The sequence below is a fragment of the Phoxinus phoxinus genome, assembly GCF_949152265.1.
Source record: "Phoxinus phoxinus genome assembly, chromosome: 18".
Classification (NCBI taxonomy): Eukaryota; Metazoa; Chordata; class Actinopteri; order Cypriniformes; family Leuciscidae; genus Phoxinus; species Phoxinus phoxinus.
Genome location: NC_136893.1, coordinates 23334467 through 23360867, shown reverse-complemented (window position 1 = coordinate 23360867; position 26401 = coordinate 23334467). Strand labels below are relative to the sequence as shown.

General features: G+C 37.8%; 2 protein-coding genes across 3 annotated transcripts in view; one reads left to right on the top strand and one right to left on the bottom strand.

Moving 5' to 3' along the window:
* The window catches only part of pkp1a (plakophilin 1a), a 36835-nt gene extending 25840 nt beyond the window's left edge, over positions 1–10995 (top strand). The window contains exons 11-14 of the mRNA XM_079587475.1: positions 615–801; positions 1014–1098; positions 7809–7900; positions 7987–10995. Coding sequence (XP_079443601.1) covers positions 615–801; positions 1014–1098; positions 7809–7889 — 353 coding nt within the window. The 3' untranslated portion in view covers positions 7890–7900; positions 7987–10995. The remainder of the gene's footprint in view (positions 1–614; positions 802–1013; positions 1099–7808; positions 7901–7986) is intronic.
* Positions 10996–13498: 2503 nt separating this feature from the next.
* On the bottom strand, positions 13499–26110 carry tnnt2a (troponin T type 2a (cardiac)). Of its 2 annotated transcripts, none has more exons than XM_079588180.1 (12): positions 26015–26110; positions 22985–23038; positions 21268–21297; positions 20901–20925; positions 20743–20806; positions 19037–19153; positions 18623–18700; positions 18416–18523; positions 18218–18327; positions 17075–17165; positions 16836–16876; positions 13499–14093 (listed from the first exon to the last, which is right to left on the bottom strand). In XM_079588180.1, exons 1-12 carry the CDS (start codon positions 26067–26069, stop codon positions 14060–14062), a joined length of 807 nt encoding a protein of 268 aa, XP_079444306.1. In that variant the 5' UTR covers positions 26070–26110; the 3' UTR covers positions 13499–14059. The 2 variants fall into 2 exon arrangements, with proteins under 2 accessions (XP_079444306.1, XP_079444307.1); XM_079588181.1 differs by having other exon boundaries at positions 22985–23039; positions 26034–26039.
* Between the last annotated feature and the right edge of the window lie 291 nt (positions 26111–26401).

Genomic DNA, 26401 nt, shown 5'->3' with positions numbered 1-26401 from the left:
AAGCGAGCAGTCACTCAACAGCAGGTCTGAGTGTGTGAATTGTGACACTAAACTGACAGCAGCAGAATGTCAACTGATAACCCAGGGGCAGTAAAAATAAGAATATCTCTTACCCAATGCATTTTCTGAACATAATGACAGTATTTACTAAACTAATTAAGCCGTCTGATATTATCACTACGTGTGGTATCTTGTATCTAAAATATATGTTGTGTGATATTGCTTTTATGCAGCATGTATTTATTTATCTTACACTGCCTGGCCAAAAAATAATAATCGCAATTTGGATTTAAATAGGCAAATACTTAAAGGAACACTCCACTTTTTTTTGGGAAATAGGCTCATTTTCCAACTCCCCTAGAGTTAAACAGTTGAGTTTTACCGGTTTCTAATGCATTCAGCCGATCTCCGATTTTGTTAATACAAGCAATATAGGGGTAATTCATATTGAGGCCAGTTATTTAATGTTTTCTTCCAAAAGCCAAAGCATCAAACTTGCACGTCACCAAGTAACGTACAGACTGCAGTGTTATTTTACACAGTACACTGTACTGCACTTGCAGCATTAACATTGCTAACGTTCATGTTGTTGTTGTTGTTGTTGTCAACCACAGCCAAGGAAGTTCTTCCCAACGTCAGCTCTGTGGTCTCGAACGTGACCCCGAAAATGGTTGAAATGGACCGCTCCATCGCCACAGCGTGCCGCGTGATGCACACACTCATGCTGGCAGAGCCTGACATTGGGAAGACGATGTTGAACACGAAGCTCATCGACTCTCTGAGCGTGCTGAGTTCAAATATGTAAGTGTGTCCAAAGGAAAATGCATGTGTGACAGTGAAGGGATGGCATTAGCAAACATTAGCAAGCTCCTGGTTGGAGTTTTAGGAGGACAGAAATTATAAATGACTCTAGGACAATACGTTGTGCGATATTCACCCATAAATGACAGGTTCTCTTTAAGAATTTGATGTGTATTAGCGGATAGCCTTCTGAGTTTCTCTCTTGCCTGCAGGTTTTTCGAAACAGCCAGAAAGGATGCTGGAATTCTTCTCTGGAGTTTGTGGGAAGAAAGGATCTTCCACAATGTGCTGAAAAAGGTAAGACCGTCCCACATCAAACTGCTCAGAGGAGGTAGCGAAATGTATATGGAAAATGCTATACATAATAATTTATTATAATAATTATAATTATAAGACATTATAATAAAAAACGTATATGCATATATTAGAAATATACTATTTTATTTAATTATTAAATGATTTAATTATGTTTAATGTATTTTTTTGCATAATTATGATGATAATCTGACCATTTTTGGTATATCATTAAATTATTTTATTGAATTATTGGATATTTATTTGTGCTCATTTCCCCTATTTTTACTTTTAAATCACCTTTTTCGTCCTCTAACACTCACTTAAGTTAAATATAATTTACAAAAAATCTAATCTATTTTAAAACACTAATTTAAGAAGACTTTAAAAACTTTAAAGAATAACCATTTTTCATACCGTACATTTTTAAATTTTGTGATGCATACATTTTATTAAAATTTAAAATTATTGTTTTTTATTTTATGCAATATTTGCAATATTTATTATAATTTCTTAATATATATATATATAAATTATAATAAATATTGCATATACTATGCAAATGCATATATTATAAATATTGCATATCATTTATTTTGCATTGTGAAATTTTCATTATGCTTCCTCATAAAAAAACAACAACATATGAATCATATAGTCTGTATATACAGTAAATTATATAAAGTATTTATGCATTATTGGTATGTTTTATTTGTAAAGCAGTCAAAATAAATAATATATATTCATGAATAGTTACGATGTAGAAATTGCATAGTAATGTTTTAATAATAATAATAATAATAATAATACATTTTATTTAAAAAGGCGCCTTTCTGACACTCAAGGTCACCGTACAGGCATACATAAAAGTTACAATAAACAAATAATAAAGTTATACCAAAAATAGATTAAAATCAATTTAAAATCAAGTATAATTACAGATGAGTGGGTGCTACAACGAATAGGCTTGTTTAAACAGTAATGTTTTGAGTCCAGTTTTGAAATGAGGGAAAGAATCCATGTTTTTGAGATGAAGTGGAAGGGAATTCCAAAGGTGGGGAGCAGAGCGGCTGAATGCTCTGCTCCCCATTGTGGCGAGACGGGCAGGTGGGACAGACAGGTGTAATGTGGAGGAAGATCTGAGAATACGAGATGGAGTGGAAATATGTAGGAGATCAGATAAATACGGGGGAGAGAGGTTGTGGATGGCTTTGAATGTCAGTAAGAGGACCTTGAACTGGATCCGGAACTGAATTGGGAGCCAGTGAAGCTGTTGGAGGACTGGAGTGATGTGATGTATGAAGGGGGTTCGGGTAATGATTCGGGCAGCTGAATTTTGGACTAGTTGAAGTTTACGGAGGGATTTGTGAGGGAGGCCCAAAAGAAGTGTATTGCAGTAGTCTAGGCGGGAGGTGACAAGGCTATGGACCAGGATGGCAGCAGTGTGGGGGGTGAGGGAGGGACGAAGACGATTAATGTTACGTAAGTGGAAGTAGGCTGACCGAGTGATGTTATTGATGTGTGGTTGAAATGATAGTGTGCTGTCAAGGATGACACCCAGACTCTTAACCTGAGAGGAAGGTGTGATGGAGGAATTATCAATTTTGATGGAGAAACTGTTAGTTTTGGCTAATGTGGATTTGGTACCAATGAGGAGAACCTCGGTTTTATCACTATTAAGTTTAAGGAAGTTGAGGGTAAGCCAGGATTTTATTTCTGTAATGCAATCAGTGAGGGTAGTGAGTGGAAGAGTGGACGTGGGCTTTGTGGTGAGGTAGAGCTGGATGTCATCCGCGTAGCAGTGAAAATTAACATTGAATTTACGGAGAATATTTCCAAGGGGAAGAAGGTAGATAATAAAAAGAAGGGGCCCCAGGACGGAGCCCTGAGGCACACCTGTAGTGACGGGAGAGGAAGTGGATTTGAATGACTTAAAGGATAATTCCGGTATTTAACACCTTGAGTCTATATTGTAGTTTGTTTTGGATGAACAAGAGTGGTGGACAACATTTTTTTGACAATGGTTCCTCTCTCGAGTTTTTGACTATAAAAGAATTGGCCATGGACCCATTTAACATTGGAGTCAATGTGCATGTCCGAAAATGTCATTAAAACTGCCAATAATGTTTGTTTACAAAACTGTTAAACTCACCGAGTGATTAGTGGTGTTCGTTGATGTTCCAGAAACAAAAAGTGTTGCGAAATACAGTTTCTGTCGTGTTTTATTCGTCATTTTGTAAGTTACAGGGTTGTGAAGTGTCTGAAAAAATAGTTCCACTATAGCAAAATAAACGGATTGGAATCATATATTGCGACGATATATTGTTTATAATCATCAACGAACATCACTAACCACTCGGTGTGAGTTTAACAGTTTTGTAAACGAACATTATTGGCTGTTTTAATGACATTTTCGGACATGCACATTGACTCCAATGTTAAATGGGTCCATGGCCAATTCTTTTATAGTCAAAAACTCGAGAGAGGAACCATTGTCAAAAAAATGTTGTCCACCATTCTTGTTCATCCAAAACAAACTACAATATAGACTCAAGGTGTTAAATACCGGAATTATCCTTTAAGCTGAATGAACTGAGTGCGGCCAGAGAGGTAGGATGTGAGCCAGTTCAGTGAAGTGTGGGTAATACCAATGGATGACAATCTTTTGAGGAGGGTGGTATGACAAATGGTGTCAAAGGCCGCACTCAGGTCAAGGAGGATGAGGATGGTGAGTAGTCCAGAGTCAGCTGCCATGAGAAGGTCATTGGTGATTTTTATTAGTGCTGTTTCTGTGCTGTGGAGTGGGCGGAAACCAGACTGGAACTGTTCATAGAGATTGTTGTGAGAAAGGTGAGAATGTATTTGAGTGGCAACTACTTTTTCAAGAATTTTGGAAATGTAGGGTAAGTTGGATATAGGACGGAAGTTGTTGAAAATGGAAGGGTCAGCACCAGGCTTTTTCAGGATAGGTGTAATGACAGCAGTTTTTAAGGATGTGGGGACAGTTCCAGTGGTAAGAGATGAGTGAATGATGGCAGAGATGATAGGGAGCAGAGAAGGGAGGCAGGATTTGACAAGATGTGTAGGTAGAGGGTCCAGTTGACATGTGGACGATTTGGATTTCTGGATGAGTTCGTTGAGTTCTGAGAGAGAGGGCAGGTGAAAAGAAGAGAGTGTGTGTATGGGTGGATGGGGGTCAGAAAAGCTGTGGAGATGGTGTGGAGTGTAGTCAAGGTGTTGGTGAATATTGTAAATTTTAGCATTAAAGAATGACATGATGGAATTACAGAAGTATGTTGTATACAAATGGGGAGGCAAAGAATCCTGTGGTTGGGTGTTTTTAAAGTAATGGTTGGGTGTTTTGAAGTAATTGCACAGAATTATTAGAATATTTACAGTAGACGTTTTATTATGAGTGGATTGACACCAATGAAGGAGAACCCTGAAAACATTGGACCACCTTTCACTTGTTGCATTCATCCCTCTTTCTCTTCCATTGGCCTCTACATGAATATGTCTAGGACTATGAGTTTTTATTGTATTAATTTACAAATGTGTGATTGTGGAGTGAAATGACTATAATGGCAAATCTATATAAGCACATCATTCTTTTTCTTTTTTTGGGAATGTCAATGTGAGCACAAAACCAGTTACTTGGTTGTTAAAGAAAATGTCGAATGAAGAGTGATGGCAAAGAAAATGGAAGCAATATCTGGTTAAAAGAAAGGAGGGTGTGGAAGGGTGTGTACACACATCTGGCATATTCTTTTTCTTTTCTTTTTTTCTTTTCCTGCTTTGAGGTTGTAAAAAAAAAAAATCCCCATGCTATGCTCCATATCTCTGTCTGCATGCTGGTTTACACATCAGATAAAACTCTCGCTGGTGTGCACAAACACACTCACACACTCTTCCAGGCCCTGACTTGTACTCCACCCAGCCCTGGAAGAGGTTAAAGGGGGTAAGAGAGGAATCCAGGGAGACGAGTTCATTCTCTGCCTGTTGGTTTTGAAGGACATAGGTAGGGCAATAGGTAGATATTATTAGAATTAATTGTGGGGAAAATACTATATATTAAAAATCTTTACATTAACAGAACATTACGCATGATGCTGTTCAGGAAATTACATCAATTAGAGGGTTAAAACCATAGATATACATAATAAAGGCTAGATGTCTCATCCGCGCTGCTGGCCAATGGAGGTCGACGTCCGCACCTGGCGGCCATCTTGTCACAGTCAGCTCGCTCACTCGTAACATTGTGTTTTAATGATGCATGTACTTTTTAAATAACCATAACTTCCTCAATTTTCTACAGATTCTCAAACGGGTTGGTTTGTTATACACGTCAGAGATGTAGTTATGACACTGCATACTTGTGAATAATTTTAATATTATATATTTCAACATGTTCAAGCATCCAGAATTATAGCCACGTCAATAACCTTTGTAAGAAATCTAGCCTTTATTATGTATATCTATGGTTAAAACAAGCAAAACTTGGCAAAAGCTCTCTTTATCTCCGCCCATGAAGCACCGAGAATCGAATTGGTCTCTCTATGCTGTCAAAATACTTGAAATGTTTGTATATATGTGCATATTTTGCAATAAACTTAAAATATTTGCTGAAATATAACATTTTTATATAATCAACATTTATAATTGAGTAGTTCCATTGTATTTAAATTAATTATGCTGTTCGCAGTGTATCATGGGATTGTAGATCTTTTCCTCACTAAAGCCATAACACAGTCTTGTACCTTTTTGTATTTTTGTCCAATTTCCAAGTGTTGCGATTCACCTCTGTTACGAACTGCTCTGACAGCAATCCACAAACGTAATCCGAATGACAGGCAAATGGTCAAACCGCAGGATATTCAATCCAACGAACAACAGAGTCCAAGACACAAGCAAACAGGGAAAGCCAGGAAACAAGTAGCGATGGCAATTTCAAAACACTGCTTCATGAAGCTTTCGAAACCTTTATGAATCTTTGGTTCTGAATAAGTGGTTCGGAGCTTGTACCAAACCGCCAGAGTCACGTGATTTCAGTCAACGAGGCCTCGTTACATCATAAATGTTTCGAAACGTTTCAAAACACAATTTCAATGGTTCACCCACCACTGGGTGAATGGTTCAACCCATGAATCATGAGGAGTCACTGGTTTTACCTTATCAGTTTTATACATTTGTAGACGGTTTATATAATGTCTTATAAATTGATATAAACCAATTTGATTGATTGATTGATTGATTGATTGATTGATTGATTGATTGATTGATTGATTGATTGATTGATTGATTGATTGATTGATTGATCAGCATGGCGTTAAAGCGATACACGGCAGGCAAGAAAATTTTTTTCAATGGTCAATTTTGAGATTTTGGGCTATTTGTCTTCAATAACATGTCTTCTTTCAGACTTGTGGTGGAAAAAAAGTCCAAAATACACATTTAGGTCTTTATTTTACTACACTTTGTCCATATTTGCGTCTGTAGATTTCTCTGAAATTCAACAAAAGTTGGCGTTCTAAATCAACGCACTGCTCCGCGATCTCTGTCTGCTTCCTTTAATCACGCACATGTCTGGAAAGCTCTCTCTCTTCTGTACAATGCTGTCGGATCCAAATATGGTCATTTCCTTTTAATCAGTAACCAATCGTGAAAGTAAAATGGGCATTTAACCCTAAAAGTGAAATCTCATTGGCTGATGTCAATTTCTGACAACCTGATTCGTTCAGATGCATCACGTGACGTGCTCTTACATTTAGATGTGTGTTTTTGACTGTTTTTCTGCTCAATTGAAGGCCATAAATGCTGTGTTTATACGTTTTGATGTGATTTAGGTGGTTTGTATTGTTGTTGCTAATGATTTGATGATTTTTTACATTACAAATCTTTAAATGCCTTTTTCTCAAAATGACTTTTCTCTCATACTCCAAGTCCGAAATCTCCTCTTCAGTAGCACCTATACACACCAAACTTTCCAGTCTTGTACCTAGTTATATTATGAAGAATTACGGAGGGATTTGTAAATATATTATTCCTAGCCTGATTTATATAACATTTTATTCCAAAAAACATGGCGAAAATACATTTTTTAAGGCTATTGACAGTATATTCTGATTTACAGGATAACTAGATATCCATAAATCCATATTTTTCCCATCTAATATGTGAACACAATGAAAAATGAATTTTGAACCTGGCTTTATCCAATTCTGAGATTTCGTTTTTTTAAATATAGGCAAATTAGCGCATATTTAATTAGATAATTTGCATATTTAAACATTAAATTACAGAAAACTTGTAATACATTTTTTCTCTCATGTTAATGTAGGTAATCAACTGGGAAAGTTTCATGGTGATATCTGCTAGTTAAAAATATTACCCTATTCACCTGTAGTGTCTCGCCTTAATGAATGGTTTCTGAAACCCACTGACAGCACTCATATACAGTCTTTATGTAGTTGTGGTTGTTGCAAATATCCATCAGCAGTGACAGGTTCAGTTCCACGACGGCTGACTGCAGCGTAACTGCCACGGAGAGCTCAGACAGGCATGTGTGAACACGTGATCATGAAGCAGTGATTCACTGCAGAACCACGACATGCATTTGCTTCTGAGAGCTTTCACACGGTTAATTGTGATGGGCTTGTGTGTCATTTTGAACGACGACGCTCCATTTATAGTTTTGACCTTTCATTGTTTTGCAGCAAGGGATGACCAAGGACACGTTTGTAAATGCCGTCACTGCTACGGCGTACAAGGCGGTAAAAGAAAAGAAGGGACACTGAGAGATATGCAGGTGAGTTTAATTTTATTTTAGCACTTTGATTCTGACACCTTTTTATACTCTTTCTTTAATTTGATGTTTCAATTTCGGTTTTGCAGTTGAAGTCTCCTGGAAGCCACAGGGAGATTTGTGAAAAGTTTCCAGACGAAATGCATTGCAAGGCTTTATGGGTAGTAGATTTGAAGGGAAAGACGCCACGTCATGTCTCTCCAAACCCAAATGATATTCTTCTGTGGAACTAGAGGGCTGTCAAGTTGCAAAATTGCAAAAAGACCCATGAAATGATCATAAAAGTGTCTGTACGACTCATGCGCTGTATTCCAGGTGCTTTTGTGTGAGGGACAGACTGAAATACGGACGGATAGTTCACCCAAAAATGATCGTTTACTCGACCTGTTCCAAACATTTATGACTTACTCTCTTCTGTGGAAAACAAAAGAAGATATTTTGAAGTATGTTGGAAACCAAACAGTTTTGGTTCCCATTGATTTCCATTGTTTTTTTTGTTTTGTTCATAAAATGGAAGTCGATAGGAACCAAAAAACCACAGAAAAAAAAGAAAGTGGTGAGTAAATGAGTGAACAATCCCTTTGAGTTTTTTCCCTTTCAGGTCTTTTCAATGAAGCAGTTCACAAAACTGCTCACATTCATTCATGAATCTGGAATTTAGCTTGTGAGTTATATGGACTGTTTTTATATTTTGATGATGCTTTTCTATATTTTTTTTAGCTTGACATCCCCAAATTGTGTAATTAATCCCATCCCATTATACAAACGAGTGGCTGATGTTTCCTCTTGTCGCTCTCTACACTGCTAGTTCAGGCCTGTTTGGTGCCTAATACACAGATGTGCACTTTTACCATGGGAAACCGTTCTTACACTTAGGCTTGACAAACTTGCACTACTGGTCCTGCAGAGTAATACTTCACTCTTCTTCTTATGCTGCTTTCATTCTCCTCCTGTGTTGTATATGCAACAATGCTGGGCATATTGGTAACGGAAGCAATATATTAATGCAATTTTTGTACAACATTATACAGTACACACTGGTTGAATCTTTAGCATTTTTGTGCAATGATGCCTGAATAGTTGTTAGATTCGAAATATGCTTTTATATAGCAGTTAAAACCTTCTGAATAATTGTTTCACTTTTTTATCTTGACATCCTATAAGTTGTTCTGGTTAGGAATTATATGGAAGCTTGTTTCTGCCTCGGAATAATTATTATTATTTTTTTTTAAAGGTAATTGCAACTTTTTATCTCACAAATTGCAAGAAATACTCAGAATTGCAATTCTCAGAATTGTAAGATATAGAGTTCTTAAGAGTATAAGAGTTATTTTGAGTTCAATTCGGAGTAAAATAAAAGTTTATATCACAATTATGATTTTAGAACTGGGAATTGCGACTTTATATCACACAATTATGAGAAAAAAATTAAGAATTATGAGATTAAAAGTCGCAATTACCTTTTTTATTTTTTATTTCATGGCAGAAACAAGCTTCCATAGTATGAAAACTAGCACGTTAAAAAATAAATAAAATAAAACACTTTCACTTCCCAACGTGACCAACCTTCACCGTTGAAATGAAGTCAGATGTTGTAATAATAAAAAGAAGAAAAAAACATGTTTTACACTGTCCTAACCTATAGAAAGCTTGTTTCCGCCACAGAATAAAACATTTTAAAAGATAATTGCGTCATTTTATCTCACAATTGCGAGTTTACAGCTTGCAATTCTGACTATTTCTCAGAATTGCGAGTTGTAAAGTCAGAATTGCGAGTTGTAAAGTCAGAATTGCGAGTTGTAAAGTCAGAATTGCGAGATAAAGTCCTGATTTTAAAGTCCTGATGTTCCTGATTTTAAGGAAAAGAGTTTATATCTCACAATTCTGACTTTATAACACGCAATTGCGAGTTTAAATCATGCAATTTTGACTTTATATCTCACAATTGCGTGTTATAAAGTTGCAATTCTGAGGGAAAAAGTCAGAATTACGAGTTTATTTCTTGCAATTGCGAGTTTATATCATGCAATTTTGACTTTATAACTCGCAATTGAAACTTTACAGCACGCATTTCTAAAAAATCATAATTGTTTTATTCTGTGGCGGAAACAAGCTTCCATACTAACCAGACGCGACACCGCAACATGATAAAATGCATATTTTCCATGTTCGACAATTCTATTTTAGGAACGGTTTATATTTCTGCCACGTCGCGGCTGGAACAACAAACATACAAAGTATGACAGTGCTAATCTCAGGTACTCATTACTTTACATACTAAGTATGTATTTTTAATTATGTTAAAATGGTGTAATGTTTATGAATTTGATTATGTATACTTGTCCATTGCGTTGCGAACGCAGTGCGCTTGCAGAGAGACTCCGCCCACACGCTCTTCTGATTGGCTGTGATTTCTGATTGACTTTAAAACCCAGTTCTCACCTAGAATCAGCTTAAACTTTTGAAGTTGTCAATCATCACACATTTCTGTTGTTTCTGTTTAACATTGTTAATCACAAATAATTCATGTGTAAATACATTATATGAAAAAGACTCAGCACAGTTTAGTGGTATACTGTATATGCTGCTTTAGGTGACTTACAGCATGTACTACCTTGGCATTGTAAAGATAACTGGACTTTTGGATATTTTAGGAGAGGTAATGCTAGATGCATTCAATTTGAATGGGATTGAACGGGAATGTATTCCTCTGTTTTGAAATCTGAAATGATATTGTCTTTTGTCAACTGGCTGCTGAGAGCAGTAAATGCAAGATTAATTGTTTTCCAGATATATTTTGATCCTTGCCTTTTTTATGTTTTGCTCTTTGCTATGTGTGTGATATTTGTGAATATAATTTTTATTTGACTTTATTTTGGCTGGATTGTGATTTCCTCTGCTTATGGGAGAATGTCTAGATAATATTATCATGTTGTCCAAAAAAATATAAATGGAAACAGGCAAACAGAAAGTGGACATTTAGAATATTTTTGTAATAAAATATAAAATATGGCTGTGTAAATGTGGCATCTGCATGACCAACAATGTACATTTTAATCTTGCATAAAACCTGTATTTCTGAAATAAAAGTGCAATCCAAAAAGAAACGTTTTATGTTAAGGTATGTTTCATTTTTAACTGTATTTTTTTACCGTGTATGTTACACATACATTTGCTGAAATCATGACATTTATAGATTGGTAAATTAATTGTCAATTATTTACAGTACAAGCAAATCCTGTCAAAGGAATTATGCAAAATTTTATAATATGTATACAGCAATATTTTTTATAAAGTAATTTATTATAAAGTGTGTGTGTGTGTGTGTGTGTGCATTTTAAATATATTTGTAAACATTTTAAAGGTATAGTTCACTTTGAAATAAAATTTTGGTATGTTTTATCTTACCTGAAGTGCATCCAAGATGTAGGTGTCTTTGTCTCCGCAGTAGTTTCAATTTTGATATTTTTAGGTCAAACCGTTCTTGTCTGTCAGTCATATAATGCAGGTATATAGGTACTGTCTCCAAAAGCATACAGAGATGCCTCTAAATAGCATGCAGAGAAAAGTCAAAATTAAAAAAATCACCATCGTAAGTGCACATTGATGGCCTAAGACACGAAACAAGCGGTTTGTCTGATAAAACAGTATTTATATCGTTTTTATCTCTTTTACACAACCACGTCCAAGTGATCTGTTTACTTGGTCTGCGCAAGCGCCGTAGAGCGCCGGAAGTGGTCTCCCGGATGAGTTCGCGCGAGCTTACGTAAATGTATTTTTTTTACATCGGTTTTTAAACATCCCGGATAAGCGCAAACTAGTGCCATTTCTGTCAGCCGTCCTACCTACAATCTCTGTTCTGTGCATAGGTTCTGGTGCAAACAATGAGTGACGTATAGGGTGACCACCTGCTAATAAGCCCAAGGGGGGACAAGGGGTATGTTTCGGAGGGACAATGTGGGACACTGCCTGGCGCGGCGGTGCCCCCACCCCACGGGCAGACTCACTGATAGTGGTTTACCCATTTCTAGCACATACCACCTTACATGGTATATTAATAATGCTCATGAATAGGCCATGCAACCAATGTGTTTTTTTCTAAATAAAGATTCATAATATTTTGAACATTCAAAGAATTGACAGATGCACTTCCACTTACGATTTACTTTAGCTATTTATTTTATTTATTTTTCATTACAATTTATTCACTTTAAATAAATTATAATATAAAATTATAGGATTAACAGGAATTGTAGTTGCTCAACACCACAGGAGTCTTAACTCACAACTCCAGAGGTTCACGGAACGAGAAGGGGGAGGAAGGATGGTGAACTTGCATGTTAGTAAAGGCAGGCGCAGGGAAAAAATGTGTTCTGGGGACACCTTTAAGACTTTGGGGACACCTTTAGGACTCAAACCTTTTCACCAGCATCTGAATCAAATAAGGAAGAAAGATAAGAGAAAGCGCGCCTCTAATTGGAAAGCGCGCATCTAAAAGTTCCTTGTTTTCAATTACGTGCAATGACATAATTTTCATGTTTGGGTGAACTATCCCTTTAAGATTGTGTGTGACTTCACTTGTGCCACAGTAGAGCTTCTGTTGGCTCGGACCAGACGGGATAGCCTTCGCTGCCCTCGTGCATCGATGAGCCTTGGGTTCCCAACACCCGGTCGCCGGTTTATAGTTTGTCTCTCCTCAGGATCACTGTTGGTAAATTCTCAGCACTGCTGACCTGGAGAAACACAGATAGTCTTTCCGTTTCAGAGACACTCTGACCCAGTCGGCTTGCCATAATTCTTTATTCCTGCCCATTTCTCCCGCATCTAACACATTGATTACGAGAACCCATTGTTAACTTAACTCGGCGGTATTTTCTTCACCTGTGACGAGGAAAAAACCTCTTATCCAGCTTTCACCTCAAATCAATCATGAGAAATGTCAGTTTACTGAGAATGATTTAATTTCCACTTTGTGATTTTACAAAACAACCGTTGCATCAACAACCGTTAAACCTCAAACATATGTCTTTATAATAGAGACAGATTAACGAATGTTATTTCGCCATCAGAAAGCAGACATTTATCACTGTGACTTCCGAAGAAAGCATTTGTATTTATTAGTTTGTATGTTTACTCAGGATCTCCACCCTACACTAGAAGCGACGGGCTGTGAGCCAGGAGACACTTTATGACGCACACAAATTTCCCAGTAATTATACAGTTCCCGTCGTAATATTGGAGAGATTGAACGCTGGCTTCAGCAAGGGTCATTACGGTGCTGCGTTTAGCCGGTTCTGCTCGTGGGTGTTTAGTATGTTTCGAATGTTTCAGATGGGCACTTCTCAATGTTAAAGCACACATGATGATGATGTGAATAGCAGAAAGTGTTCATACTTTATACACGCTCGTGTGCCAAATATTAATATGCATATCATGTGTGAGGAGAATCCCTTGAACTCTTTCCCTCTTAAACCACAGAAAGGCATTTTATTGTGCATATGCATGCATATCTTTTTCTGCCACAGAGTCATTTACAGTCAAACCAAAAATTGTTCAGACACCAGATATAAGTGTTGATATAGGCCTATATATATATTTTTTACTAGTGGGTACAGCCTGACATTTTGAGCGTACTGAACTTCAAATCAAATGACAACATGAAATTTTAATCAGTGGCCAAACCATTTTTGTGTATGAGGGGGTTCTTGACCACTATTTCGAGGACATTTAGGAAGAAAACAAATAAAAAGCTTTTATGTAGGTTAACTCTAATATATATATTTTTTTCCACAAATAAGCCTATTTAATTACATTTTTATGATTATTTGATGAATGGACAGTCCAAAAGAACAGCATTTATTTGAAATAGAAATATTTTCCTGAAAAAAAGTGTTTCTTTCTTTTTGAACCCAAACTTTCGAACAGTATTGTTCACAAAAAAATACAATTGAAGCTGCTTTTTCTGATTGTTTTTTAAAATATTTTTAATTTGATTTTTGTGTGTGTGTGTTCAGTTGTACACACCAAATCTACAGTGTTTATTCAGTAAGGACTAATTAAAAGCGAATGAATCCGTGAAGTAGTATACGCAGCGTTCCTCGATGTCCTCTTCATGATTTCTGTGTGTTTGTGAGGAGCCGAGTGTGTCTTCCAGCACAGCATTCACTTCCTGAGGCCTCTCTTAGTTCTCTTTGTCCTATAGAAGAAAAAAATAGCCAAGAAAACAACAGCCTTTAGTTTATCACAGAAACAGAAAAGATCTGAAGACAGAAAGGCAAACGGAGACAAAAACGTAATTGACCCTTCGCAGGGAGCTTGATTGACAGGTGATCTGACCAATCATACTGATCTGATTTTTCGTTTATGCCAAAAATCATTAGGATATTAAGTAAAGATCACTTTCCAGGAAGATATTTAGTAAATTTCCTACTGTAAATATATAAAACATTTATTTTTGTGACTCATGCAGCACAATCACGAACATAAATGGTCAACTTTAAACGATTTTCTCAATGTTTACTTTTTTTTTTTTTTGCTCTCTCAGATTCCAGATTTTCAAATAGTTGTATCTCGGCCAAATATTCTCCTATCCTAACAAACCACACATCAATGGAAAGCTTATTTATTCAACTTTCATATGAAGTATACATCTTAATTTCAGAAAATAGACCCATGTGACTGGTTTTGTGGTCCAGGGTCACATATAAGAGTGCACTAATGTCTTAAACTACTGTCAATATAGGCAGCTCATAGGTTTTGGAGCAGAGCGTCTCCCTCCGCTGACTGATCATGTGTGTGAGAGGTTAGTGCTGGACATGCACATGCAGTAAATGCTGAGTTTGCAGTGCAGTAGATTGCAACCCAAACCCTAAAGCCCAAAGCGCTTTAGTTCGGTCTCCCACGATCGGTTTCTGCCCCAGAAGCGTCTCTGCCAGCTGACAGGTCTGTCACTCTGACAATGCATTCACAAACACTGTGTGTCTGTGTTCCATGCCTGAGGCAGGAGTGCATGAGTCAGAGTTTGATTTGAATGAGAAAGTCCTCCAGCAGGGTAAAAAAAAAAAAGCTATATACCAAACCCTGAGAGAATGGCACAGGTATGCGTTAACCAAAGTAATGCCAGAACCAGTTGGGTGGACAACCATCACAAACCTGCCAATCTTATGAGTGCCAAGTTTATTCATCTTCATGCAGATTTGATGATGAGTAGATTGACTCTTGTGCAAAAGATATAAATAACTATCTTAACTTCTTTTGGGGTGAAAATACTAATGTGCCTAAGGGTGTATTCACACCTGCCTTGTTTGGTTCGATTGAATCGAACTCTAGTTCGTTTCCCCCCTTGATGCGGACCTTTTGGGCAGGTGTGAATACAGCAATTGAACTCGGGTGCGGACCAAACAATTGAACCGAGACCCAGCTGAAGAGGTGGTCTCGGTACGGTTCCAAACAAACTCTGGTACGGTTCGTTTACGATGTGAACATGAACCGACCCAATTGCAAGAAAGCTCTAGAGCTTCGAGCTGCGCCTTTGAGTTAACAGGCCTCCGTAGTCGGAGTTGCGTTATGGGAAAGTGATCTGTTGTTGATTTACTACATTTTGGCATAATGGTTTGTGTTATTGTTCGTTCAAGTGCGAAAGAGCATTTCATTCCGGCGCGCTGTCTGGCCACACGATACTGTTGCGCGTCTTTCTTTGCGTCGTGTGTGCATCATTGGAATGGAATGAATGAATGAGTGCGTGCGCATCAGGACATTCACGTACAGAGCGTTCTCTTTAGTATAATCGCGCATAAATGCTTTAAAAGCATTTGCATGAACACGAGCGAGTTCATATAATGTAACGATAGTTACAATACAGGGATGGGGGGTGGGTGTGTGTGTGGGGGGCGGGGGGTGCTGCGTTAATTTACGTTAAACTGGTCTAACTTAATCGCAAGCGTTAACGTTGACAGCACTTGTTAGCAGTATATACAATAGCTTTTTTTTGCACTTCCTAATTTCCCTACTTGAGAATCCTTGTCCAATGAATGGACGACCTTAGCACACGTGTGGTTTTGTTTACAAATTTTGGTTCATTTGCAAAAAGAGCAGTGTGAAAGCAAACCGTACCAAACAACAACAACATAAAAAATGTATTTGGTCCGGACCAAAGCAAGTGAACTATCGGACTTTCCTGGTGTGAATACACCCTAAGACTTTTGCACAGTACTACTGTACGTCAGCTTTCTGTTTAGATATGTCAACAAGACAAAAATGACAATACTCGCGGTTTAACTTTCTGTTTAGATATGTCAACAAGACATATCTAAACAAACCATTACAATTATACTCTACGGTTACACTGGTGACACTATCACAGTGGCTTTTTCCAGTTCTCAGGTTTAGTTTGGGAAGCTTATTTTATGGTTATAAGAAAAAACAAACAAAAAAATCATTAAGGCCACAATATGCTTCAAGCTACATTGAAGTACGAACTGGTGTGACATCATTTAGAACGAAACCAGGCCAAAACAAAGGTCGTTTGAAGTTTGATTCGAAACTTCGAAACAGCTTGCCAAAGCGAACTTTTCCGGCAATTGACAATTGACACTTCGTACTACCATTGGCCCGTGGTGATTACGTAATGGTTAGGTTTGGCTCTGAGGCTCCGCCTTCTTTCACTTGGAAATCTTTTCTAGTTCATTTCTTCTGTTTAGTCCGTTAAACAGAAGAATTCTCACATAAACAGAATTTTCAAAATCTGAAATCAGACTGGATTCATTCAGACTGACGGAAATGAGTGCATATGAACATACATAATGAGTGTATGTTTAGGAGTGGACCCTCATGCTTCCTTTCATACAAATCGCATCGTATGCATTCGTACAAAATCGCCACCTCGTAAAATAGTTGTTTTTTTCATGAGATCAGGTTGGAAAAACATAGATGAACTCACGTTTTCTGGTGGTCACTGACTCTGTTCCTCAGGACATTGACCTGTAGAGAGATGCACAATGAAGAACACATCTCACCGAACAGGATAATCAGATCATGATGACTTTTTATTCTTTGAATAACGTGCACTGATGACACATAGAGACTAGAAAAAAAAAGTTTTAAGAAAGTAAATAGAGCTGTTTCTGATTTCATGTTGAGACTCTGGGTCTAGTAAAACTCCAGGTGATAAAGCCTTACCTCATATTTCTGTCTGGTAAACTGGTACTGTAACTCAAACTTCTCTGCTTCTAGTTGACGCATCCAGCTCCACAGTTCGTTTGCTTTCTCCCTGATGAGAAATAGAGAGAAAGTGCCGTTCTCTTAGTATTAAATCTGATTGATTGCTATTTGTATAGAACATTAATCTAAAAGTTAAGGAGTAGGAAAACAATTTTGACTGGACGAGACAGAGTTGTGCCTATTGAACTACATTACTAGGTGGGGGAATTTGTTTATTGTGATTATTATTAGGGTTGTCACAGTAACACAATTTCAGTAGTTGGACTTGGTACCAATGGCAGTAAAATTCTGTGCTTCTTTATACCAATTTCTGTACCAGAGAAAAAAAACTGTTGAATTGTCCCGTTTGGTCTCGTCCGTTTGATTATTACTGTCAGTCATTGCAGTTTCCAATTCAATGGTCCCTTTTGAACATTCTGTTGAGAGTTAGTAGACATGTAGGTGCAACGTTACTTATAGTCAACAGAATGTGTTAAAGAATATATCAAAATAAAGTGAAATCACAGATTCTGACTAACTAACTTACTGACTGGCATCTCTGATAGGCCATTGCGTTCACATGCTCAACAGATATGATTGTGATTGGCTACAACGCTCAACACTTATAAAACATGCTGTAAATAGAAACCTTTGATGCTCAAGGAGCGCTCAAACAAACATGAAGGAGAGTGTTTGAAAGCGTCTATCAGTGTGTACCGAATATATCTGTTACTTGATACTACTGCAGAAATGCTGGTATCGTCAACTTTTTTTTTAGAACTGACTGTATACTACGGGTACGTTTGACAACTTTATTTATTATTAATAATAAATGTGCTTATTTATCATATTAATGTTGTTTTTCTGCTTTTATGTGCTTAAGTTCACCCATAAATTCCAATTATCTCATGTCGTTTAAAAACTACATGACTTTCTATTCTGTCTTTTCTGTCTATTCAATGGAAGTCATTGGGAAGCAAAACTGTTGAAGAAAAAAGGGATGAGCAAATGATGACAAATTTTCATTTCTGGGTGGAGTGTCCCTTTAACTGTGCACACATTGAAATGCATGACCTGTTGTGGCCCTACATCTGCTCCTGCTTGTAGAATGACTTATCAAACCTGAGAATGGAGTCGTTGGCACTGTCGATGTCCAAAGGTTTGCGCCGATCGCCAAGAATCTTCTTCTTCTTCTCTCTCTCAGTCTGTTTCTTCCCACTCCGTCTCTCTATCTGCAAAAAAAAATTTATACATACATAAATGTCGACAAAATTTCTGTCACTCAACATGTTGGGAAACAAAAAATGTCTCAACTCTGACCTTCTGCATGTAACCACCGAAATGCAGATTGGTGAGCGTCTTCTTCTTCTTGGCATCGTCGTCTGCTCTCTTTTTGGCTTCCTCGTCCTCCTTGCGAGCTCTTTCTTCCTGGACATTTGAAAACAGGAAAGGATTTGCAAAGCTAATACCAGTTTGCCTGAGTGTGAGCTAACGGGAAATGTCCCATTGCGTTTGGTTTCTACTGACCTCCACGCGCTTCTGTCGTTCCTTCTCGCGTTCGCTGCGGATCCTGTGCTGCTCTGCTCTCTCGGAACGCCGTTTCTCCTGCGGGATCAGTCACATTACAACTTTGACAGCTTTATCTGCAGGGGGAGATCACTCAACAAGAGCTAATGACGTCGTTTATTCTTCAAAATGACAGAGCGACTGATTGAACGACAGCTGATTGATTCGACACTTGTCTGTTGAGTCACATTCAGGCTTGAACTGATAAGTAATGCACCTACTGGAATGTTTTCAATCTGGGTCACATATTTGTCTCAATGGGCGCATTCTTGTCATTTCTCTGTTTTTTGTATTTTGTAAGTAATACATTTGTGAATAGAAGCTTTGCATAATAATGAAGAAAGGCCATGTAATGGGACAGCATTGTTCACTCACGATCCTGTCTGTTAGGCTGATGAGTTCCTCCTCCTCCTTCTTACGGCTTACAAAGTGAGCTTCAATCAACGTCTGGAGCTCATTCAGGTCCTTCTCCATACGCTTACGGTGGATATCCTGTGGGTGGGGGGGGGGGGGGGGGATTGGGGGGGGGGGGGAAATTAACCTTTGAGATCGTATCTGTGACAGGTTGCCTGACAATATGTGCTGGTTCAGACTAGCTGGTTTCTACGAATGTATGTTTTTTTTTTTGCCAAGATATTTCAGTACTTTCTGATTAGTAATTGGGTCATCATAAAATATTTCAAACTCAGTGTAAAACAGAAAAAAAATGTTTTACATTAATTATTTAAAAAAAGAAAAGAAAAACTAATCAAATTCACTTGCAAAGTAATAATAATAAATATAGCCGCAAGCAGCAATTATCGGGGTTCAAGCTATTTAAGCCCTATAAGCACATTATGCGTAAAAAGATTTTATTTAGCAAGCATGGAACCACTTACATCATAGAAAAAACATTTTCATAGAAGAAAAAGACCATTTACAGCAAATACAGGCAATTTACTAAGTTTTTTTTAAAGCTTTTTAACAGAACAGTAATTCATTGGCCGACCACCAATGTGCAGCATCCACCTGGATGATGCAACGGCAGCGATAGTGCGCCAGAACGCCCACCACACACCAGCTTACTGGTGGAGAGGAGACAGAGTGATCCAGTATATGGGGATGTTTAGGAGGCCATGATGGACAGAGGCCAAGGGGCAAATTTGGCCAGGATTCCGGGGTTACACCCATACTCTTTTTCGAAGGACATCCTGGTATTTTTAATGACCACAGAGAGTCAGGACCTCGGTTTAACGTCTCATCCGAAAGACGGTGCTCTTTGACAGTATACTTTCCCCGTCATTACACTGGGATGTTAGGACCCACACAGACCACAGGGTGAGCGCCCCCTGCTGGCCTCACTAACACCTCTTCCAGCAGCAACCTGGTTTTCTCAGGAGTCTCCCATCCAGGTACTCAGCCCTGCTTACCTTCAGTGGGCAACCAGTCTTGGGCTACAGGGTGATATGGCTGCTGACATGGCAGCTGGAACAAAGACACGGCATGCCAATTTTCAAGTCAATCGGACTAGTGGTAAAGTAGTTATAGTTTTACCTGTAATAGCGCCTCAGAGGCCAGTCGCCACATCCTTTTCAACGTGACCGCAGAATGAGCTCTTACATAGGTGTGCTGAGTTTGGTGAAAATAGTTATATTCGTTCACGAGTTATAGCCATTTCAGTAAAAGTGTCTCCTCCCACTTCTAACGTGGGCGCCCTTAGGGATCTTGAACTGAAATTTCTCCTTTTTGTTATAACTATTGACAGAATCAGAATCTGCTGCACTGGTTTGGTTCCAATCGAGCTAATAACCTAGGACAAGTTCTCAAAAGTAGGTTTTTCAAAAAATCCAAAATACCTGAAAATTTTGCAGAATGGCGAGCCTTGATTCAATGGTTCCAACAATATGATAAGCATGAGCCTACGCCTAACGGTTTAGGAGTTATGATCCATTTTGTACTTTTGACCGCTGTAGGCCATTTGGGGCGCGCTTTAGGTGACATTGTAGGCGGTGCGAGCACTACCAGCCCTAAATCTCTACGATCTTGACCCATCATAACCAAAGTAGTTTAGTCTCAGTAAACCTCCTGGGGATTTTACTCACATCAAAATCAACTCTTTCTCCATCTGGAATCTTTGGGGGCACCAGGTTCGGCAACATGAAAGGTCTGAAAAATATAACGATGGGCTTTCAAAATTATGTATGATATGAAATCATATACTTTGGATCTTGATCTTTAGAAATATAACAAGTCAACTTACTTCAGGAATTTGGGTTTCGACTCTTCTGAAAAATCAAACATACAAACAATCCGAAGTCATTCAAAGTGGGATTTTTAAAATACTTTTTAATTATTTTTACTTTACTGTTAATTTGCACAATAAACGGTTATAGATGGGGACGAATCTGTCATTAAATCCGCAAACCGCAAACTAGGTTATAACCAAAACAGCTGTCTTTTTTTCTCTATGTAATGAGTGTTATCATAAAAGGATTTGGGATGATCTATTGCTTAGTTTGAAGACACATTCAGAAGGGTGTGCGCGCCGTAATACAGGTTTCTACATGTCGCAAACAATTAATGGAAAGCAGTAATCTCAGGTTTCCTGACTTTAACCAATGCAATACCTCCTCCATCTTCTGTCTCATCTTCCCCATCTGAAAGAAAGATGGAAAGATATTCATTGTCACTGACAGTGACAGAGAGAACAGCGGGACAGAAAGAGAAACTGATGACAGAAGAATGATGGGGCAATTACTACACTTCACTTCAAATATACATGGAGCAAATGTTTTCAGATTTATAGTGTGTTATGAGTTCAGTTAAATATCACTTGATGGATCAGTTCCAGAGATACACAGGTACAGTATACACATAATATATTAGTAGTTTAAAACGTTAACAACTATATAAAAGTGAAAATTATATTCTGAAGGATAATATATATATATATATATATATATATATATATATATATATATATATATATATATATATATATATATATATTTATCTATTGGGGGGAAAGTAACCTTACAGTTTATTGACTTACCTTCAAATTGATTTTGATTTCAAACTTTTAAAACTAAACTACCTACGATTTTTCCATACAATTTTGTTCTGTGGAACAAAATTAGATATATTGATTTTAATTTTAATTTTCTCACTTAATTAATTTCCTCAGAAAGTGTTTTCTGAATTAGACAATAGATGAGCCTGTTAAACAATTACAAAAAAAAATTGTGGCCCGGGGGTTTTGGTATAAAAACAAAAATATTATTTTGGTGAGCCAAATGTTGGTAAGTGGTATTTTGTATTCTTAATTTTAAGCGTATTTCTTTTCCAGTCCATCCAAGAGAATATGCCATCATTTTTAGAGCAATTCCTAATGACGTAAAAGGTAGGGTAGGCAATTACGGAGAGGCTAGCAATAGCGAGCTAGCTTTTGCTAGCATGAGATCCCACCCTCCCTTAAGAGTGTCATCAAAGCCACGCCTCCTCCAAAACACATGAACACGTACAGCAGATTCTGCAAAGCTGCACGAGACGTCTCATGTCACAAAGCACATAACATTACAATAACGAAAGTAATCAACTTGCAGAGCTCTAGTTGTACCCCCTGACCGCTGTAGATTAATTTCAGTGTGATTACTGTTGACATAAAAACACATAAATCTGAACAGCTCCGGGTAGAACGTCACGGTTGCCATCTCGTAATCACGGTTACGACATGGCGTGAATGCAGCATAAGCTTGTTGTTTTGTTTCAGGAGGAACAGTAAAAGGCGACCGCTGTTTGTTTGCGGCGCTCAGTGACTGACGTCTGTCTAACTCTGCAGAGCATGAAACTCTTCATGATCTCCTCCCATTATTGATATTATTGGTTTATTGACCAACATCTCTTCTCAACAGAGCTTAGATTTGTCTCCCTATCATAAGTTATTGAAATAATACTGTATAATGATTGGAAAGATGTTTAGCAACTTGGACTTTTTTATGTAAATTATATGTTTGTATTACGTTTTTATTTTGTAATTTCTCTTAAGGACTTAATAAAATCTTACCAGAAAAAGCTTTCAAATTGTTATTATACTGTATGTATGTGAAACATCTTGTACAGCATGTAAAACATATTTTTGAGTGTATTTATGCAACTCTTGTTTAACTTGTACAACACAGCTATTGCAATAAATCAGCCTCAGCTGCTGACATGGCATTAAACTATTTATTACCTACCTTTTTGCATTGTCTAGCAACGTTTCCTATATTCACTAATTGTCTGTTTGTTTGATGGAGGTCTGGAGGGGTTTGAGGTCAAACTGAGGCGTTCATCAACAGGACTCACCGTGTTCCCGGGTCTCTTCCTCTCCTCCTGCTTCCGCATCCTCTTCGTGAGCCTCTGAATTTGGGGAAAGTTGCAGGACGGGTCTCACATTACCGTCAACTATGAATCATTTATTTTTGGTTCATTAGGTGTTAATTTGCATAAAGATTCTTTTGGGATTAGTCATTTGAGAGAGTGAAAAACAAACAAAAAAGGTGTGTGTGTAAGACTGTGCGGTGAACTCTTTTGTGGAAGATTGAGAGTTAGTTCCTGAGGGTAAAAAAAAAAAAAAAATCCGTCTACCAGCCTGGGCATGATGGGTATTGGTGGCAGGCCAGTTAGATTAAAGCATACCTCAAATCTCCCTGATGGTTTCACACTCACAGCAATACACACCTCTCTACCACCCACTCAACTGTTGTCTATGAGATAAATGTGTCGGCATGATTGAAGCCAGACGACACTTAAAAAGTATTGTAGTACAGATGGAAATACCATTCTTTGATTTATACAACAAAATCTGAATCCTATCAAAATCCTATCTGGTCCTCAAATCTGATTGGCTGAGCCGTTAAAACTCTTCACTGATCGCTGATCTCTGTTTGTGTCATTCCGCTTGTGTTTTTCCAGACAGACTGTAAGACTCTGAAATAAGCGGTAGTGACTCTTTCTGTAGGTTACATTGTTCAATTTACATTGGTACTTTATGCGTGAGTCATTGGCTCCGTTTACATGGACCGTAATAAACCAATTGACCTATGGCTAAGCCACGCCCCCTCCACTCACTCGGACAAACAGTCAACATTCGGTGACAGGCGCTATGGCAGCTGTCACAGTAGGAGACATTTCACAGGCGCAATTGATGATTTTTGGAGACTATAGATTATATATCATCTCGAAGTCACCAAAAGGGCCTTAACTATGCATTGGAGGGTTATATTAATCATTGTATTGTTGAGAAGGTTGATGAAAAGCTTCAGCTCCAGTCAATAATTTACAGGTCAGTGTAAAAGTGACAAACTGTAAAAAAAAAAAAAAAAAAAAAGTTTCCCAATTGTTTTGGTAGAAATTTGTCAAAAAGTTGTGCTTCAATATGCAATTAATGGTTCATGATCAAATTAAATATGTACAGGTCTAGGTTGCATACGTTTCCAGGACAAGCCTTTTTACCATCTTTACCGAGAGTAGCTTACCTCTCCGTTAGTTTACTGCATTTACATGAATCATTCAGCACAACATTGCTAACATTTGTTATCTCGTTTTTTTACAGATGCGTTAATGAAGCTAAGTGACATGATGTACAACGCAGCTAGAAGCTAACGTTAACGTTTTCTAATGTTAAAGATGTTAAAGATAACGTTTAGATACATTGTTGACTTTCCTTAGAACCGATGTAGACATCCTTGTTTAATTTATCCACGTTTAGTTGGTGTTGTGGTCTACCGCATAACTTAATCCAGAGCAGACACTTATCTCGGTTGAGATGACGTGGCTTGGGAAAGGGTAAAAAATACACACCATCGCCCAGCCTCTCGGGATACCTAGGGGTGGAGTTGCATGTACCCCATGCACACCGTTTGACCATTTTAAACTTAAAATGACAAGAAAAAACATAAAAACGAATGAAAACTGACTAACTGCAATGCATTTCAATGGACGTGGAAGCAGAGAATGTCCGAGTGTATTGGTTAGCTATGCGCACTGTGATTGGCTCATCGCGTTTGGGGGCGTGGCTTAGCCATAGATCAATTGTAATCGAACTATTGCACAGTTGGAATTAAAAAGTCACAAGTAACTACGTCAATCGGAGAAAAAAAAATTATATTGAAGGGGTACTTCACTGCTGGCAAAAAGGGCTTTCAAAAAAAATTAAATAATAATACTTGGCTGCCTATGCAGTAGAAAGGCAATTATTATTTTTTTATTTATTTTTCAAATCAGTGTTACCTGATTAGTTTAGATTTTTCCCTTTTGCCAGATAGGTAGGAACATTTGAACACTCATAATGCACTGGGCATGTTGCCATCCAACGCCACCATGGATTTGCTTAACCAGAGTCAAATACCGGCTTGCTTTACTAGGAAATACTTCTTAGCAAACTTTGAGTTATAACGGTGTTGATTTGTATTGTTAAAGAGTAAACATTTATCGGTTTCCAGTGAAGGATCAAGCATGTTGTAGGCAGTGGCCAAGTACTGCAAAAAAATCGTAAATATGAAGAGAACACACTGACGGTCAATCTGAAAAAAAAAAAACTCAGTATTTGTAGTCAACATTTCCAACTGGATGGGTACGAACACAGTGTTATAGGCCAAACGCAGGGGAAAAACACGGAAAGAAACTGCCTATAATAAATAGATTATATTTACACTATGTACAAATATCAGTGTTTTCTTTGCAATTGCGTGTTATAAAGTCAGAATTGCGAGAAATAAACTCGCAACTCTGACTTCATTTCTTGCAATTGCAACTTAAGACTCTTTTCTCAGAATTGTGAGATATAAGCTGGCAATTGCGTCTTAAAAAGTCCAATTCTGAGGAAATTTTTTTTTTTTTTTCTCAGAATTGCGAGTTTATATCTCACAATTCTGACTTTATATATAACAATTCTGACTTTATAACACACTATTGCGACTTTATAACACACAATTGCGAATTTATATCACGCAATTCAGACTTTATAACTCGCAATTGCGAGAAAATATGTATACTCGCAATTGTGAGAAAAAAAGTCGCAATTACGTTTTCATTTTTCATTCTGTGGCGGGCACAACCAGACATTGGTGGGCGAAGTTTGTGAAAGTAGCCTCTGCCAACAAGGCGGCCTATTTGCATAAACAGAAACTACGTAAACTTCCTGGCCTTATAACTACATTTGTTTGAGGGCAAATCAAAGTAGCCAGCATTATGCAAATACGTTACATGGTGACATACAGTAGCTATACTGGCAGGACTATAAAAGAGGTGGTAGGCAGGTGTATGGTATTACCATGTTACTATAGTACTTTTTTAGTGTTAGTGAATGGGCTTTGGCAGTTAAGCGTTCACTACCTTCCTCATGCTGCGTCTCCTCCTGCTCCTCTTCTTGCACCTCTAAGACCAGCATGCAGGTTATAAGCAAACAAACACAAACATATCACTAGGATGGAAGCTAAGAGATCTGTCCACAAGTGGCACTGAAAGACAATAATGGATTAGCGATGATATGCAGATCATTCAGACATTTCCGCTCCACTTATTCCATATCATTGTCACTTTTGGGTGTGTTTTGTTGAAAAAAAAACTTCCCCAACTGACAAGGAAATCTCAGATTTCACAGTCATAAATCTACATGACGGTTCTCCACATCTTGTAACCACACTTACATGTCCGAACTTTCTCCGAATATTTTAAAAAGGGAGGGTAACGCGTGCAAAACCTGATCAGCTGGTATGGTGT

Excerpts from the sequence above, each read along its gene's own strand:
- tnnt2a (XM_079588180.1), bottom strand. The coding sequence starts at position 26,069 with ATGCTGGTCTTAGAGGTGCAAGAAGAGGAGCAGGAGGAGACGCAGCAT. Across the intron at positions 17,166-18,217 it reads GCCAACGACTCCATTCTCAG|GGAGAAAGCAAACGAACTGT; the intron begins GTTTGATAAGTC and ends ATTTCTCATCAG. Across the intron at positions 16,877-17,074 it reads TTACCAGACAGAAATATGAG|GTCAATGTCCTGAGGAACAG; the intron begins GTAAGGCTTTAT and ends ATCTCTCTACAG.